At 40.0% G+C, this 19,958-nt stretch overlaps 1 protein-coding gene across 2 annotated transcripts in view; it reads left to right on the top strand.

Moving 5' to 3' along the window:
* Positions 1–19,958, top strand: part of cntn3b (contactin 3b) — a 124,040-nt gene that overhangs the window by 71,725 nt on the left and 32,357 nt on the right. For both annotated transcript variants that reach the window (XM_072684918.1, XM_072684917.1), the window contains exons 10-14: positions 151–280; positions 1,618–1,768; positions 3,041–3,168; positions 6,822–6,997; positions 18,413–18,530. In XM_072684918.1, coding sequence (XP_072541019.1) covers positions 151–280; positions 1,618–1,768; positions 3,041–3,168; positions 6,822–6,997; positions 18,413–18,530 — 703 coding nt within the window. The remainder of the gene's footprint in view (positions 1–150; positions 281–1,617; positions 1,769–3,040; positions 3,169–6,821; positions 6,998–18,412; positions 18,531–19,958) is intronic.

The following is a 19,958-nucleotide window of genomic DNA, read 5'->3' as shown; positions in this document are numbered from 1 at the left end:
TTTTTACTCCACATTTAAGAGGATTACACCCAGTAAGATATCAGTCTGCAGTCTGATTCTGAGAAAAGCACATCAGTTATTTGTGATAACGTTAACATATCATCAGATTACCAACCTCACTCTTAATGCGAGCCTGTGTGTTCCTCACAGGGCCGAGTGCTGATAGAGAATGGCGCCCTCACCATCTCCTCACTGATCCTATCTGATGGAGGGATGTATCAGTGTGTGGCCGAGAACAAGCACGGCATCGTTTATGCCAGCGCTGAACTGATGGTTCTGGGTAAGAGTCCTTTCCTTCGCGATGTCTGGCTGCTCTCTGCCATCCTGAAGCTCACAAATTTCCTCCTTTGTCTTTGAGGATTCAGTCTCACATTGGCTGGAGAGCGAGCAGTCCCACTTTTTATTTTTATTTTTATTATTGCTAATAACTGTGTAATTAAACATTAATTAAAACAATGTAACTACTGGTGATGTATCCACGGTTACAGATGTTGGTGATACTGGTGATCTCCATTTTTGTCCGTTTTTAGTTTCCCCAATATGTTAGACCCCTGTAGATGTTCTATACACTGTGTAAATAATTTTGGAGGAATGGGCCAATAGAATTGCCCTAAATTACATGTTTTTCATTGGACAGTGATAATATATATATACATAGATACATATATTTATATATATATAAATATACATACACACCCTGCTCACTCATCTCTCTCTCTCCTTCTGGAACAACTATTTCAATAAATTGTGTGGCAACCAATCAGAGTCAGATTTCACTCTTGATTGCAGATGTACTTAAATGCTGATATCACTATAATTGTCTGAAAAATATAATTGGATATTATAATGGGATATTACATATTATTACATTAGATTACAACCCTATCACACAACAAACTTCTGTCTCTTCTATTTAAACCTTCTCATTTTTCACCACTTTTGACACACAATGTGAATCTGGCAGTTGTTCTTTATATCATGTCAATAGACCAATAGAATCAATAGAAATACTCCAAAATGACCTGAAAAACATATTTGTGTACATTGACTTCCTTCAAAAGTTAAGAAGGCTTTTTCCTTCTCCAGTAAAGCTGCTATTTTGGAGATATAAGGTTTTTGTATGACAGCAACAATAAGTTTGAATACATCATTAGACTTCTTTGTGCTGAAACCTAGCCCGAAACTCCTGAATACACTTTTACTCTGGACCGAACGTCCAGCATTAACTTCAACATGAACAGATGAAATTATGTAAATAAGCAGCATTTTCTGCCGGAGATAGAAGACACTATAACTGTGGTCCTTCTGGAGTTCATGCATGTAAATCCCAGCATATCGATCAAGGCGCTCTCCCTTGGGGCTGCCCGTGTAACTGAATTCCTCCTACATGTGCCATGCTGAGAAGCTGACTGATACCAGACAGTGAGGTCACAGCCCGAGACCTAAAAGATCCACCTCGGCGCCAGCCGGCGCGGTCCGCAGGTCCACTTGTTAAAGCCTTAAATCGGGGAGATTTCCCTTAAAGGCAGGACATGTCTTTTTTTTGCCGGAGGCTGTTAGGAAGTCGATTGTGGTATTTCTGTCGAGGCGCCATTAAAATCTCTCTGTCTTTCACAGCTTCACCACCCAGTTTCTCTCAGAGCCCTTTGAGGAGCGTACTGAAAGCCCGCGCCGGCAGCGAGGTGACGCTGGAATGCAGGCCACAAGCCTCGCCCAGAGCCATGAGCCTGTGGAAGCGAGGCAGTGAGATGCTCCAGAAGAATGAAAGGTAAATCCAGAAGGATGAGAGGTGAAACAAGACTGTCTGATGTATACATATATGCTGTTAGACATACGTTGCAGTGTCCGGTTAAGACCTGGTATCTCCAAAACAAAAACAATCTTATTAATCCTCTTCAATGGAATACTTAATTTCAAGTCATTTTGGAACATTTCTATTGGTCCATTTATCATCCAAGATTCCCATCATGTCAAAACATCCAAAAACGGCTCCATAGAGATACAATGTTTTTGCATGACTGTGACAATATGTGTCAAAGCATTTAAGATATCAGTAAAAAATTGACGTTCTTGTTCATTATTAATATTTTTCATGTTTTGGGAAACATGTATTTACATTAAGTGCACAATATTTGTTTATTTGCTGAATAAAACTATAAACCTAACATATCAAATGTGCAATAATGTCACAGTTGTGTGTCTTGGAGGTGGAGATGGGTGAAAATCACGAAACTGATAAAAAAAGAAACAGATAGGAACCACACAGGCTACGCTTACACACCATGAACTGCCATGAAACACACACAAGACCAGGCAAACAAACACCAGAACTAAGGAGCTACTGCAGGAGGCAAGGCTACAAAGGAGGCACAGAGGGGAACATTAATGAAAAGGCGGGGCTAGGGCGGAGACAAGAGAGGAGACACAAACAGAGCCATGTGCTACAGAGCAACCAACTCAAACTGACAGACGGAAAACCCAAAGACACAGAGCAGAGGGACACGGACAGGACAGACGCGTGACACAACTTTGACAGATGCCACATTTTACCTTTGAGCTTTTTTTCCAATTACAGGTAGACACTGACCACTGACTTTATATTTATTAGGGTAGATTCTAAAGTTATATAGAGTTAATTACAGGTAGACACTCTCACTGACCACTGACTTTGTTTATTTAAGTTTATTCTAATGTCATATAGTTAATTACAGGTAGACTCTCTCACTGACCACTGACTTTATGTTTATTTGGGTTTATTCTAATGTTATATAGAGTTAATTACAGGTAGACACTCTAACCACTGACTTTTTGTATTTGGGTTTATACCATTGTTATATAGAATTAATTACAGGTAGACACTCTTACTGACCACTGGCTTTATGTTTATTTGGGTTTATTCTAATGTTATATAGAGTTAATTACAGGTATGTTATTTACAAAATGCAGGTCTAAACCATTAATTAATATGACTTTTATTATTTATTAAAAGCAGAACATTGATGGGGTGCTTAGAAGTATGTTTTACTGGTTTCTCCTCCAGGTTCTCTTTTTTCCCCAATGGAACGCTGAAGATTGCCAATGTGACTAAGCGAGATGGAGGCATTTACACGTGCATTGCCAAAAACCAGTTTGGCAGTGCGAGCACGACAGGCCGGCTGTTGATCACAGGTTAGTCGCTCACAATTGTCACACTTTTTATTATGCCGCCAAAGTTTGAGCGTGGAGTTTTAAAGTTATATATTGTTGCTGCTGCTGCTGCTGCTGTTGTTGTTGTTGTTTTGTTAATCTCAGGGCGCCAAACAGCTCCATTATCCATTTTAATGCATGCATGGACAGTGCCGGCTCTCGCTTTTGAAGTGGTCTGAGACTGTCTATTTATTTTGCATTATAATACACTTACAGAGAATGTGTGCTTGGTAGAAAGCAGGAGCGTTCATGATAAGGGATGGCCTATATTACAGATGCTTTGAATGCAGGAGCTTTCATCCACATATGCACTTCTAAATTTGCACTCCCTGCATTGCTTCAGTTAAATTGTTGCAAGTTAAAGAACCATTTCTGAATCATTTCGGTTCATTTGTCATTAAAAGTTCACAGCATGTAAAAGACAGCTGGTGTTTTCAAAACAATAAAACTAAAAATCTGCATATAGAAGATTTTCAGGACTCAAAATTAAAGGTTTCCTGGGGCAACAAAAACCAGTTGGGACAGTGATGTCAGGCAAGCTCTTGTTTGTCTATGTTTCTGACAGTGTACTTTTTCAATATGTGAAATTATACAAGCAAACAGTAATAGTGCACTTAAATGATGTGCTCAGTCACACTGTGTTCAATTTTACTGGGGTGTCAAAACACTTTCATAACAATAAATACTATACAGTATATGATTGTTTGTGTGTGTGTTAGGATTTTTTTTGTTATATAGAGTTAATTACAGGTAGAGACCCTCCCTGACTACTGACTTTATGTTTGTTTGGGTTTATTGTAATGTTATATAGAGTTAATTACAGGTAGATACTCCCACTGAACACTGACTTTGTTTATTTGGGTTTATTCTGATGTTATATAGAGTTATTTAAAGGTAGACACTCTCACTGACCACTGACTTCATGTTTGTTTGGGTTTATTCTAATGTTATATAAAGTTATTTAAAGGTAGACACTCTCACTGACCACTGACTTCATGTTTGTTTGGGTTTATTCTGATGTTATATAGAGTTAATTACAGGTAGACACTCTCACTGACCACTGACTTTATGTTTATTTGGGTTTATTCTAATGTTATATAGAGTTATTTAAAGGTAGACACTCTCACTGACCACTGACTTTATGTTTATTTGGGTTTATTCTAATGTTATATAGAGTTAATTACAGGTAGACACACTCACTGACCACTGACTTTATGTTTATTGGGGTTTATTCTAATGTTATATAGAGTTAATTACAGGTAGACACTCTCACTGACTACTGACTTTATGTGTATTTGGGTTTATTCTAATGTTATATAGAGTTAATTACAGGTAGACACACTCACTGACCACTGACTTTATGTTTATTGGGGTTTATTCTAATGTTATATAGAGTTAATTACAGGTAGACACTCTCACTGATCACTGAATATATGTTTGTTTGGGTTTATTCTAATGTTATATAGAGTTTTACAAGTATGATTAGTCCTGAAAAACATCATCTTATACTTTTGACAGTAGTTTTATGGACTTCTTTAAGAAATCTAGCAACACCTCACAAGACCTGTCTGATGTTTGGAGATGTTCTGACCCAGTCATTTAGCCATCATCAAGTGTCTCAGATTCTTACGCTTGCCCGTTTTTGCTGCTCTCTTATGAGTTTGTAATAACAGCCCTCATATGAGCATACTGTCAGCAGTTCTTTTTGTCATCGGCTTCGTTGTTATGCGCCAGAGGCTGACCCCTTTAATCTAGTGTAATTTAATTAGCTCGACCTTTCCCTCAGAAGACGTCCACACACCAGTGCACCCCGTTCAATCTAGACACCCCTCTCAATGCATTCCCCCCTATTAAATCCCACTTAACTTTCCCTCATACTGACAGTCACCATAGTGCAGAACACTGCCTCTTAACCTTTTCACAAGTACACACCGATTTATGAAAAAAAAAATTAAAAGCACCCGCCACTGATACACTAGGAGATTAGATGCATATGAAGTAGATTGCTGCTGGCGGTGATCTCAGTAGGTTTATCTACCTGGCAGCGAGCGTTATCTTCATGCTTCTGTTGAAGCAAAAATTTGCCTTGTTGTAGTGCATTAGCACCAAGGATAAAACACTTCATTGGGTTTTACAGTTTCCTTCATTTTCATAATATTCTAATGCCACTGTGTACACCACCCTGCTCCCAGCGGTCTTTAGTATTGCTACTGATGTAATATATGCATTTTCCACTGTTTCTCTTAACACTGAATACTGATTAGAGCTCTACTCTTTCACTACTGCAAACAATTCAGTACTCTAATTTGTAAAACTTTACATACATTTATTTAAATGAGCTCAAGTGTAGAGAGCTCATTACTGAGTATTGGTATTGCTCAGCACAGGTACAAGGCAATGAAATGCAGTTAGCATCTACCAGAAGTTTAAATAGTTACATTGTGCAAAAACAAAAATGTATGTGCAATAAATAAGAGAAGGAACTTGAATATTTATGATAAATATGGTAAATATGACAAGATAAACACCGATCAGCCATAACATTAGTACCACGGTAAAGACAGGTAAAGTGAAAAACGTTGATTATCCTCATCTACAGTGGCTCCTGTCAGGGTTTGGATATATTAGGCAGTGAGTAAACAGTCAGTTCTTGAAGGTGATGAAGAAGAAGTTGAAGCAGGAAAAATGGGCAAGCATGGGAATCTGAGACACTTTGACAAGAACCGGGATGTTCTAGACGACTCGGTCAGAACATCTCGTCTTGTGGGGTGTTCCTAGGATGCAGTGGTTAGTACCTACCAAAAGTGCTCCAAGAAACCAGTGAACCAGTGATGGGGCCATGGGAACCTAGTCAGTTGGTCGGTATACAGTATGTTGTATACACTGTATTAGCACATTATTAGTTATCAGGTTAAGATTGTTTACAAAGAAGTCCTCGTTTATTTTTATTTCTTAGAATTAATAGTTTGTTTGTTTGTTTTTTCAGTGCCTGTGCCTTTAAGACTGATATACTGCATGTAAACGGTCTCTGTTCTGATTTGCTGGCCTGTTTTATGTGTTATTATAAAAGAATTTCAGGCTAAAACACCTTATACCTTTTTCAGGAGTGGTTGAGGGTAAAGACTCAGGTTCAAGATCACTTCAAAAGAATAATAGATTGAAATTGGGTTGTTTTTGCAAATTCATTTGCATATCATGTGGACTGTCTGCTGAGGCAGTGTGATTTTTAATTTTTTATTTGTAATTCCCATTAAATTCCCATGTTCCATTCTATGGGTTCTTTAAATAATGATCCCTAATACTGCTAGTAGTGTTTGCTGCTCCGTCCCATTGCAAATGATTGCTTCACTTTATTGGTTGTTGTTCTTCTCGATTGACCTTGTTGGAGTGTGTGAGCCTCTTTTGGTGTCACACTTGAAAATACTTCCAATAATGAAATGATTAAAACATTTACAAGCCACCCATGAAGCTGTAACTCAGCGGTACAATGGCGTCTTCAGAATGACCAAGTAAACTTCTGATGAACAGCTCATTTACATTTCAAAAGTGTGCCTCACAGTGCTCCAGTAGATTTGTTAAAGTGTGCTGTTCCGAGCGGAATTAAGCTGACGGATCTGTGCTGGCACTGTGTTCAGAGCCAACCAGGATCACGCAGGGCCCCAGCAGTCTGGAGATCATAGTGGGCGAGAGCATCGTGCTGCCCTGCCAGGTGGCCTTGGATCCAGCCCTAGATGTGACCTTCTCCTGGGCCTTCAACGGCCAGCTCATTGACTTCCACCAGGACTCGGACCACTTTGAGAGAGTCGGCGGGGTGAGTAAAACGCAAGGCTGCTGCCTGCCAGAATGTGCCGTGCACTTTTGCCCTGTGTTATGGGAGCCAAAAGCGATGCCTTGTTTGAAATGTCAACGGAGCACGGACTCAACTTTTACTTTTACCGCTAAACCACCCTGTTATTGTAGCATGTCTTACAATGAACAAAGGTGGGGATCTTTTAGCATGGCTCAAGATATAGCTACACTCACTGAGCACTTTATTTAGAAGACCTGTACATCTCCTCCTTCATGCAAGTATCTAATTGGCCAATCGCGTGGCAGCAGTGCAGTGCATAAAGGCATATAAATGCCAGCCAAGCAGCTTCAGAAAATGTTCACATCAACCATCAGAATTGAGAAACAAGTGTGATCTCAGTGCAGTATGAGTACAGTATGATTGTTGGTGTCAGAAGGGCTGGTTTTAGTACTGGTTTTTAAGAACTTTACACTTGGAACAATGCAGTTAGACAAGTATCGTCCTCCTGGCAACTGCCAAACCCAGACTCGTCTATCGGCTTGTCAGACGGAGAAGCGTGATTTGTCACTCCAGAGAACACGTCTCCTCTGCTCTAGAGTCCACTGGTGAAGTGCTTTACACCACTGCATCCGACGCTTTGCATTGCGCTTAGTGATGTAAAGCTTCGATGTTGCTGCTTGGCCATGGAAACCCATTCCACCAAGCTCTCTACACTCCCTGTTCTTGAGCTAATCTGAAGACCACATGAAGTTTGGAGGTCTGTAGCGATTGACTCTTCAGAAAGTGGCCGACCTCTGACCACCCTCTGTCATTTTACGTGGCTGATTTGCTGTCGCTCCCGATCGCTTCCACTTTGTTATAATACCACTGACAGTCAACTGTGGAATATTTAGTAGTGAGGAAATTTCATGACTAGACTTGTTGCACAGGTGGCATTCTATCACGGTACCACGCTAGAATTCACCGAGCTCCTGAGAGTGACCCATTCTTTCACAAATGTCTGTAGAAGTAGTCTGCAAGCCTAGGTACTTGGTTTTATACACCTGTGGGCATGGAAGTGATTGAAACACCCGAATTCAATTCATTCAATTTGAATGGCTGAGTGAATACTTTTGGCAATATAGTGTATATGTTACATATGTACATAAATAAACAGGTAACAAGGAAACAATCAACTATTAGAGTCATATTATGGCAAAAAGTGAAAATGGCAAAAATAGAAGTAAATGTTTTTTTGTGTGACAGTGATGACATGGTATTTCCAGTGAATTTAAAAAGTACAGTTTTCCATAGCAATATGTTTATCAATTCATAATTTATTTATATATGTTTGAAATGGCTATGAAACTTGTTATTGTAAAGTTAAAGTGAGAGTACACATTAATTAGTTGTTACTACCTTAAGGATCGGTGGTGCAACTGAATTTAGTAAAGCTATGGTTTGAAATATAGGCCTTAGTAAAGACTTCAGCAACAAATGTAAGTATAAACTGAAGTAAGTAGTCATACACATATATATATGTGTGTGTGTGTATGACTACTTACTTCAGTAAGTATATATATATATATATATATATATATATATATATATATATATATATATATATATATTTATATATATATATTTGAAAGTACTATTATTATTTTATTATTATAGAAATAGTATAGAATTGCAGATATTTGTTTTTGATGTACTGAAAATGTATCAAACTGAGGCATTTCCACTGTACAACTTTGTCAAGTTACACTTACAAATTATGATTCATCACACCTCCAGAAGGTACAGTAGGTGTAAATCTGTAGTGATTATCATGGTAATCATCAGTACTGTGTGGTTGTGGTTAGGTTCTGTTGGCAGAAACTTTGTTGTGAAGTGGTGTTGACTTGTTGATTGCCCTTATTCTCATTTCTTTCCTTTACTTTCTTTCACTGATTTTGTTTTCCTGGAAGAAAGCCTGATTGAGTTATGCCTCCTGCATCCGTGATTAGCCACATTTAAGAGTGAACCATTTGTGTCTTAATGTGACTTGCTTATCTCCCAGTTTATTTTTTTTACGGTTGGTTTCTCAACCTATTTATTCTGTCAATATTAGGTTATTAGGACTGTAATTGCTTAAAAACTGCAAATTGGAGATCAAAACAAACATCGTGTTCCAGGCTTTTTGCAGTTCCCCTCGTGGTCTGGTCCTCAAGTAGTCAGTTTTACGACCGGCTGCAACAAATTCCCCCTACTGTGGCCCAGAACTTTACAGAATTTTAACACCCCCCCCCTTATTGTGACAATTTTATAAAACCTCCTTCTATGACCTAGAACTTTTCAATCACCCATTACTGTGGCGTAAAACTTCACAAAGCCCCTTACTGTTGTCCAGAACTGCACAAACCCTCCTACTGTGATCCATAACTTTACAAACCCCCTTACTGTAACCCAGAACACCTGTGCAAGTAGTCCAGTCGTCTCACTACTAAATGTTCCACAGTTTACTGTCAGTGGTATTATAACAAAGTGGAAGTGATTGGGAGCAACAGCAACTCAGCCACCAAGTGGTCGGCCACAAAACTTTACATGCCATCCTACTGTGGTCCAGAACTTTACAAACCCTCCTATTGTGACTCAGAGATTTACAAACCCCCTTACTATGACCCACAACTTTATACCCCCCACACACACACTATGATCCAGAACTTTACAAACCAACCCTTACTGTAGTCCAGAACTTTAAAAACCCTCTTACTGTGCACCAAACTTTACAAACCCCCTTACTGTGACCCTGAACATTACAAACCCTCTTACTGTGTCCTAGAACTTTACACACCTCTTTACTGTGGCCTAGAACATTACAAATCTTTCTTACTTTTTCACATAACTTTCCACCCCCCTCCCTGACTTCGGCCTGGAATCCCACTCTATGCCTCTGCACCATAAGTGCATCTTTCCACAATTGTACAAATGTTCATAGCACAATAATAGTAGATATTAAACTTATCCAAACATTCCAATTCCGTGTTTAGCTAAAAAATGAACCTATACAAAATATGCCATATGCAGTACTGTCCTTGTGAAATCCCTATATTTTCTTCTGTATAGCCACATACAGAACACAGTATTATAAAATCCCAGTGCTGTCTTTAGTACATCTGTAGTAATCTGTATTACCAAACCCATAGCTTATAGTGTAAATAGATCAGCATTCAGCTACCCTGTTTTCTTACCTATGTTTTGTTTTCCTTTTTGGTTTTATGTTCATCTTTAACATTTAAAAATTAATGTTTAATAACTGGTATTACTGGTGTACTGAATCTGAGTTAATGATATAAACTACTGTATAATAATGGGTGTTGAGGCAGGCTGTATCTGCTGAAAGACCTTATTCTGGCCAAACCAATAAACACCATCTGTAAAGCAGGCAGGGCCGAAACACAGGCAAGCAGGTACACCATAAGCAATTTCATTTCTCAAACCAAATGAACAAATCCAAAGGGTAAACCACAGAAATTCCAACTAAACAGGACTATGACTCAGAACTCAGCTTAGTCAAACAAAGAGGTGCACATGGCAGAGGAAATGAAAAGTCCATGAAAAACTGCAGGTTGTGTAAGAGTGGTGTGAGTGTGTGGAGCCAAGGAGGAGCCAGAACTGGGTCCAACCTGAGTATCCCCAGAGGAATGACATTTGAGGTGCAGAGCTAGAAAAGGCAGAAGGTCCATGTAGGAGAGCAGTCCCTATAATGCCCAGTGAACAAGGGTGGAGTCCTAATCAGGACAAGGATTAGGAACTAAAAACAGCCCCCTAATCAGGAGCTGGAGCCTTTTTGGAGTGGTTTGGGAAGCAGGGACTGGAGGGACCCTGGATGCTGAGACCAGAGTGTTTCTAAGTACTAAGGAGACCCAGGGAGTCTGAAATGGAATGACCAATGGAGCCAGAACTCAAGTGACCTGGGAAACTGGCCTGAGCCTGATCTGAGGAGCTGTGATGAACTAGGTAGCAGGAACTGGTAGTCGTCTTGAGAGCAGGAACTGGAAGAAGAGTGGTCCGGGGAGCTGAAACTGGAGGTACAGGAACCAGAGCGACCAGAGAGCTGGAACTGCAGTAGTCTATTGAATTGCAAATGGCTTGAAAAGACGGATAAGAGGGTCAGCACCAGTTGTAGTAGGTACACCAGGGGTGGTGATTCTGATGAGTGTGGGCATCAAAGCACCATTTACATTACATTTACATTTAAGGCATTTAGCAGATGCTCTTTCCCAGAGCAACTTACAAAAGTGCTTTGCTATTTACCCAAGAAATTCAAAGATCCTCTAAGTTTAGACTCTTAGACTCTACTAAACACAAGTCAATAAGGTGACCACTCCACTCTTCACCCAAGTACTCTCAGAAGAGGAGGGTCTTCAGTCTGGGTTTGAGGACAGCGAGCGTTGGACTCTGCTGTTCGGACACCCAGGGGAAGTTCGTTCCACCACTTCGGTGCAGGACAGTAAAAAGTCTGGACGCTCGTCTTCCGTGAATCTTAAAGGATGGCGGATCGAGCCGAGCCGTACTTGAAGCTGGAAGGGCTCTTGGTGCAGATCGGCTTTTGACCATCGCCATCAAGTACGGAGGGGCTGGCTGGTCCGTTCTTGGATTTGTAGGCCAGCGTCAAGATTTTGATTTTGATTCTGATGCGGGCAGCAGCTACAGGAAGCCAGTGAAGAAAGAACGCAGCAGTGGAGTAACATGGCTGAATTTAGGAACGTTGAAGACGACCCGACCCGTGCCGCTGCACTCTGGATAAGTTGCAGGGGCCTGATGGTAGCCAGAAGATAGTTGCAGTAGTCAAGTCTTGAAGTGACGAGAGACTCTGGAGTAAGTGGCACAACCTTAAAGGCATTTCTCGGTACACCAGCACTCCCAATAGCACTGGGTGGAGCCTCGGGCAAGGTAGAATACCTGTAAGTCATGGACCTGACTGCGTTTTGGGACCCACTGCTGCCCTAGGGAGCTCCCCCTCAGCTATGTCACTTGAAATTTCAGACAATGGAACTTTTCCTTAGGACTAAATGTCCAGACAAGCGCTTCTAGATTAAGCCTAAAAAGGTTAAAACCTAAACAGCCACTGATTTTGGCATGGCAAAATTACACGAATAACAGTGTGTCATACTGAATCTCTGCTTCTGGTCCTCATCGCTCCCCATATTTGAAAGAGAATGTTCCGGACAAATTCCATTACCTTGTTCTGGGTCACTCAGTTGCTGACCTACATTGACAGTCAATGACTTTCCATGATTGGAGAACAGTCTGTGTTACAGTTTGCAAAAGAGAAATGGGCCACATCAATTAAAACCATGTTTTTTCACCCCTATTTTTCCTCCCCTCAACATCAAATTTTTGCACCTCGAGGGAGAACATTCCTTATCGCCAGTCTTTGCTGTAATTGAATTTGCATACCTATTTATGTAGCTAGAGCCTTGAAATAATTTCATAATGAGTTTGCTGGCATGAACCAAGGGCAAGGCTGGCACAAGTCAAATGATGATGATTTGAAACCCTGCCTTGAATTGCCAGATAAGACACTGGGCTTTTGTTGACTGTGTTCCTTTTTTAAATGCAGGACTCAGCCATTTGTTCTCAGCTTGTCTCTGGCAAGTCATTTGAAAGAGGGAACAAAGAACGTGGTTATTTATCCAAGGTCTGTGCAAAGTTACAGATTTCCCAGAGTGCTAACAGAATGCATTACATTTGAGGCAGTACGTCTGAGGTTTTCTTTGGGGGTTTTTTTTTGGTCACATGGAAGTGGTCACAACGAAGTTCACACCTTGGGCTCTCCTCTCAGTGGTGCTTACAGAAGACATCGACATATGCTGACAAGGGATGTAATTAGATGCCAGTTTCTTGCGGCTTCGGCGGCCTCCCATTTGTGGAAATTACCACTACCCATCTCGGCAGCATGGGATGAATATATTAGCATAATTAAACAGCACCCAACCTTCCCCGGCCTCCCTACCCGACTGTCAGAGCTGGAGTTTCTACCACTGTCGTTTCTCGCTGCCAGCTGGTTGACATCCTCTGAGACGGAGGCCTTTCGTCTGGGACAGTGACTTGTCGGAGACAGTAAAGATTCCCTATGCAAGCAGTGGTTCCAGCCCACTTTGCGACCTGTGAGCCACCGCTAGCACTGAGTTGATGCGTGGGCTGGGACAGAGGGGCTCTCCGGAAGAAACTCTAGGAAATGTTCTGTGACTTGTGTGTTGGTAACCTAGATTACCCTTGAGTGAATCATCTCTCCACACACTTCATCTTAGAAGCTGAAAGCGCAAAGCTGTGTGTTGACAGGGACTTTAGGGGAAGGTAATAGATTGTCTGTGGTGTTCTCCTACATTCTTCTTTGCTCTTTCTTTTTTTTAAAGCCTTCTGCAAACTAACAGCGGTCATACACACTTAGATTCTAAAGGTTCCTAAATGATTCCAGGCTTGGATGAATTGGAAATTGTTGTAGATCCTTTAAAAAGCTTCACAGAAGGTTAATTTAAATCGAAATATGTAAATTACATCAAACAATTAATGTTAGAATCATAAACATAAGAACGATGAGAAGCTAAAAATCAAGTATTCAAGTAATATCAAGAGACAATTGTAAATTTAGTCGTATTTTTATTTTTTAAATTAAGTTTTTAAAAAAGTTTTATTCTGAGAAATGAATTTAATGCAGTTACATGTAAGGCAGTACAAAATCAATGTTTTGCATAATCAGTTTTCTCATTTTGACTTCTTGTGAAATTATTAAAATCTATTTTTAACTGAAACCAAAATGTAATAGGATATTTGATTAATTAAAAAAAATAGCTGATAGTTGTAATGATTCTTAAAGTCATCCTGATTGGCAGCCCTATATGAGATGATGCCAGTGAAAACTTGGCAAACTGTGCAATAGCGGTAATGCTCACATGCTGTGCATGCCAGAATATACACTGAACGCTCTCTGACGATGCAGGAAAGTGATGCCATGCCTTGCTTGGGACATCCTTCAGCATTATGCACTTCTGATTGCCTGGAATTGTGCATCATCCCATGCCATAAATCTGTTAGTGGGCTTGTGTGGACCATGTGTTGTAACAGCGGGAACACTTCATGGTCAGAACTTTGATGTAGGTCGCCTTTGGTCGCAAAAGCACTAAATAATGCTGTCAGTGAGCACATCACAGTAGCCTCTTTCTGCAAGCCCTATAGAAGCATTCTGCAAGAGGAGTGGAAAGTCAGGCTTATGGTTTTACATTAGTTCATATTATTCGTCTCATTATACACTATATGGACAAAAGTATTGGGACATCATATTCATTGTTTCTTCTGGAATCAAGGGTATTAAAAAGAGTTTGACAGTAGAGACAGTTACTGGGGCAGAAGGCTTTCTAGGTTTTTCTATTTTATTCTATTTATTGTTTTATTTATTATTAGTATTTTTTATTACCTCCCTATTATTTTAATCATTTATTTTACAATGCCTCTCCTGCATGGAGGGTCTCCTTCATGTCTCTCCTAACCACCAGAGATGTTCCTGTAGCCTCTTTGCTGCTTCCTGCATGGTACTGGAGAGAGCTCAGCTATTGGTTATTCACAATGTCACAATTTGCGAAAAGCAAGACTAAAAACGTTCTGATAATATTAAAACACGGTTGATTGTATTGGAATGTCAAGACAAGAAAACACTGAATTAGGACAGCTTTCAAGACCACACGATGGAGATGACGCGAGCGCTGAATCAATTTAATTTCAACATTGGAAATGTGTGAAATTTCTTAAAAAGTCATTTATTGTAAGGCCGGTATAAGTGAAATTGTACTGGTTAGTACTGTAAAGGGGTTCCCTGTACAAGGGTTCCTTGTTCCTCATAACAATAGAATGGAACCCCTGGTTCTAAGTAGACTATTTTAAAATATTCTATAAAAAAAGACATCTAGAAGAAGCTGAGCTATTTTACCAGGTAAAGAACCATGTATATAATAACTGTGTCTCTAATAACTGTTACACATTAATAATAATAATAGTTACACATTAATATTAATTGTAATAACAATGTAACTACTGGTTATGTATTAACTGTTACAGATGGATTACAGTATAATACAAAATGCATATTTACACAAGTGTATCTTAATAGCAATAGAATGTGCATAGCAGTTATAATGCCTAATAGAGTATGTGTGGGGGTGGGGTAATTATATTTATAGAAATTTCTTCTTTTCCTTCTACTTATAACTATTTAGATAGAGCACTTAAAGGTTAAAGAGTTAAAGCTGAAGTCGATACACATGAGTAATTACACAAGCTACACTACTGTAATCCATATTTTACAGCGAGCGCATGACCATAACATGTAGTTACAGTGTAATTACATAGATTTTTAATTACACAGTTCTTAGAAACACTTAATATAAAATGGGACCAGAGCCATTAACTCATCTGCTGTGTTCTCATCATCACTGGCTTCCTGTAGCTGTACCCCTGTACCCCTGACGCTGGCCTACAAAGCCAAGACTGGGGTTCAAAACCCGATCTGCACCAAGAGCCCTTCCAGCTTCAAGTACGGCTCGGCTCGACCTGCCATCCTTTAAGATCCACGGAAGACGAGCGTCCAGACTTTTTTCTGTCCTGCACCGAAGTGGTGGAACGAACTTCCTCTGGGTGTCCGAACAACAGAGTCCAACACTCGCTGTCCTCAAACCCAGACTGAAGACCCTCCTCTTCTGAGAGTACTTAGTGTGCAGAGAGTAGAGTATGTAGAAGATTGTGTCTCCAGACTGACTTCTGTATTTAGTAGAGTCGTAGATTAGAGGATCTTCTGGATTCTAGTCTCTACAAACTAGATAAGTGTATTTTCTGAGTGACAGTGAAGCACTTTTGTAAGTAACTCTGGATATGGCCTTAAATTTCAATTTGAGCCTTCAGATAGTTTGAGATTTCGTGGTTTTGTATAAAATTATTGCCAGTGGGAACCCTTGGAGAACCTCTTTTCTTTTAGAAGAGGAGAAAATGCTCTAATTTGAAATAACTTAAAGCATCTAACAAACAGATTTGAACCCCTTACCCTTCACACAGACTGTTCTCCCTCCTGCCATCAGGAAGAAGTTACCGCAGCATCCGGTCCAACACAACCAGACTCTGCAATAGCTTCTTCCCCCAAGCCATCAGACTTCTCAACTCCAGAGACTGAACTAATGTTTTTTTCTGTTCCATGCACACACTCTGTGTTGCACTTGTGGTCTGTATGCACTGTGTCTATGTTGCACCATAGTCCTGGAGGAACATTGTTTCGTTTCACTGTGTACTCTGTATGTAGTTGAAATGACAATAAAAACCCACTTGACTTGAGTAAATTATTTTGAGCTTTATCTGATAGAACCTAATCAGTACGCTTTATACCATTCTTCAGTTGCCAGAAACATAAGAGTAAAGACACCGGTCCTTCCGTCAAATAGAATTAGTTGCATATGAATCGTTTCGGTCATTTCAGCCCGTGCTGTCCCTGTTTGATGCTCCTCATTAATTGATATGTTTATTCACAGTTGTCTGCCTCTGAGGTGCCGCATCGCCGCAGACGTGGGCGTGAAACACAATCGGCCGCAGCCACTCAATGCAGTCAATGTCAGTTAGTCAGTGTGGAAGCTCAGCCGAGTGGATTTGCTCTACATTCCCGTGAATTCCACAGCCCTGGTTTTACATTTCATGAAGACTTTTGATGAAAGATGCTTTCAGACACCGACATCCAATAACGTCAGCCTCCCCAGTACCAACAGTTATTTGTCCCCCATGGTGTTGACGTGCATTATATTTTATCTAGAACAATATTAGCTCTCGTTATGCGTGTCTTGCTGCTTTCCTCCCCTCCCCCCTGCTTATGTAATTACGGAATAATTAGTATCTTGCCAATTAGCTGGAGCGTGTTTGTTTTAGCGAGCTCTTGTGTGCGTCTGGGAGAGCTGGATAGGAGCACAGCCTGGAGGCTAGTCGCTGGCGCGGCCTGTTCTGTCTCACCAGGGACAGCAGACATTTTAAATGGGGAGGGTGGGTGTCCCAGAGGACGCAGAGACCTTAGGGCTTCCATGAGAGATGCAGACAGTTTTGGCTTTGGCCGCAGCCACATGTCACGATTCCTCGTTCCTCAGTGTTGAAGCACTGTTTACAGGGTCAAACGCACAACTCCCGACACTCTGGATGTTCAACCTTTGTTATTGTGAGCTGTTTCAGCACTTAAAGCAACAATAATTAAGGGAATAGTTGGACCAAAAGAAGGAAAACTTTCAAAAATACAGACAATTTATACCTTACCCTAAATGTAGTGCTGTCGCAGAGCACGGCTTGGCTTGGCTCACTCTCTCTCAGGATGTTTGGAAGAAAAGCATCCAGACCTTTCTGCATCCTGGCACCAAAACTGACCAGCAGAATCACTTACTCAGCTAAAGATCCTTTAAGTCCTTTAAGTGACCTCTTCCGAGCGCACTTAAAGCAATATTCTGAGATTCGAAATCATGTTGATGTTCTACTGACTGTTATGGGGAGAATGGGGCTGGAGCACTGCTTCTGCACTGTGGAGCTTTGGTTGAGCTGCACCACCATACCTTGAATTTGGGGTGAAGCGACCTTTGCTTTGGATATTTTAAGGGAATGACTAAGCGATTTTGTAAGTGCTTTAGATTGAAGGCTATTTACACATGCTTTTGTTAACATCTAGGACAGGGCTGCTCAATCCTGGTCCTGGAGATCTACCTCTCTGCAGAGTTTACCTCCACCCCGAATCTAGCACACCTGGTCCAGATCTGGATCTGAACTTTTCAGGGTGGTAGATCTTCAGGACCAGGATTGAGCAGCCCTGATCTAGGAGGAGGGGCAGAAAATGTATTTATTAATTATAAATGTATTTTATTATTTGCAATACAAAGGTAGGCATTCAGTGGAGAGATCTCCTGTCAAGAGACATCTCCTGCTCTCAGTAAAGAGGTAAACTGGCTTGTGCAAGAGGGTAAATTAAAATTTATAAGTTACATTAAATGGCAATTAATAAAGGGATATATATATATATATAATAAATACAATAAAATAAAATAACCTACAGCCTAGACATGCTTGCTTCATTATTTTTGCACTGGTGCTGTGAGGTGAAGCCACACTGTTATCTATACCTGTAGCTGCTGTATGTAATGTACTCTAGTCCATATTAATAGATAACAGCATGTTCTAAAGTTTCAGAAACCACATAATTAAATCCATTACAGAGTAAAAGTTTCTGCAGAATTAAATGGTTAAGATGCCAAATGCTAAACGCCATGCAGACCTCTGACTTGTTCTCAAATAGAGAAGGAATCATTACAAGTGCACCTTATAAGGAACAGTAGCGATTAATATGTTTTGATTTTAGTGGCTGAGTTTTATAAACTGGCTTATGATTTTATGCTGTTTTTCCAACAGAGGAATGCTGGGGACCTGATGATCAGAAACATCCAGCTTCACCATGGTGGGAAGTACGTGTGCATTATTGACACAGATGTGGAGGGCCTGTCTGTGGATGCAGTGCTGGTTGTGAAAGGTACGGAAATCAGCTGTTTGTCTTTTATCCTTTTGTTTCATCTCTGAATAATAACAAAAGACATTGGGCCTCATTCATCAATATCCTCCTAATAATATTCGTCCATTTGTTTTTTTTAAGTAAAGTCCTGATCAGAAACTGGTGATCTGCTTGTAAAGTGCAGGATTGCTCACAGCTCTGCTCTTCTAATGATGGATCACATTGTCCTCCTAAACTGAACACATCCTAAATAAGAAAACACTGGGGAATGTCAGAATGGCAATGTCAGGCTGACATTCACCCACCGTTCTAAAGAAGAAATTTCTGCTTAAACCTCGCATAGTTCACTACGAGATATTAAAAGAAATGGCTTTGAATGCATGTTTTTTGGTATTTTAGCTGCTTTTCTTATAATATCTCTTTGTGAACTTATGAGGTACAAGTAGAAATTCCTTCTTAAGAATGGTGGGTGAATAAGGCTGTAAAGTTAAAGTTAACTGGGAATCTACATAAGCTAAAAGCATTCTTCCAGCCTCATGTTCATCATATTCATTTTAGAAAATTGGCATGAGAATACCGGCCATTTTTAAGGAAGGAAGGGAGGAAGAAACTTTGGGAGAAACCAAGACTGGGGGGACCCGACCCATCCTCCTCTGATCAGAAATTATTGATAAAAGTCACTAAACCACCTAAACTGTTGTACTGCTCAGGTGTGCAACATATTCATAATCATAATTTCATAATTATGGTGTAGCATAACTTAATATAGTCATAGCAGTCATAGCAGTGATGGTCAGAAAATGTATTAATTCTCTGACCATATTAGTCTATATTTTATTCTAGTAGTTTTTCTGCACAAAGCCTGACATGCCTTGCTGTGCCATTGATTGACTTTAACCCCTTAAACAGCTTATGGTCTGCTGGTGGGCCGAAAGTGTTATTACAAATCTCGATCAACAGAGAACAGTCCCACCAGTTTGTACAGAAGTCCCTGTAGTTACTGAGTAATACAGTTTAGTTTGGGATAAGACTTTCTACATTACAGGGCTAAAAACATGTTTTAGGTAATGCATTCACAGCTATTGGTTTTGATATCTCTTAGTGAGTCTTCTGAGTTTGATATGTAACATTTTTGATGATAAAAAAATGGAAAATCTAAAATCTGCTTTTATTTCAGAGACTGATTTTCTATATAACACCTTGCATGCACTTTCTAAACCACACATGATCTGTTTTAGGACTAACCCTTCTCTAAACTATTAAATAGTCTCAAATAGTCTTTCAGGCAGTGCAATTACAGATATTTGGTGTAATAAACATTTGTAAGGAAGCTTTTTAACTCTTCTGAGTTCAATATGTAACATTTTGAATGGTAAAAGAGTAGGAAATCTACAATCTGCTTTTATTTCGGGTATTAATTTGGCATACAACACCTTGCATGCACTTTCT

Source organism: Salminus brasiliensis, chromosome 7 (assembly GCF_030463535.1).
Source record: "Salminus brasiliensis chromosome 7, fSalBra1.hap2, whole genome shotgun sequence".
Classification (NCBI taxonomy): domain Eukaryota; kingdom Metazoa; phylum Chordata; class Actinopteri; order Characiformes; family Bryconidae; genus Salminus; species Salminus brasiliensis.
The sequence above is the reverse complement of the archived record's forward strand: the minus strand, read 5'-3'. Positions and strand labels throughout refer to the sequence as shown.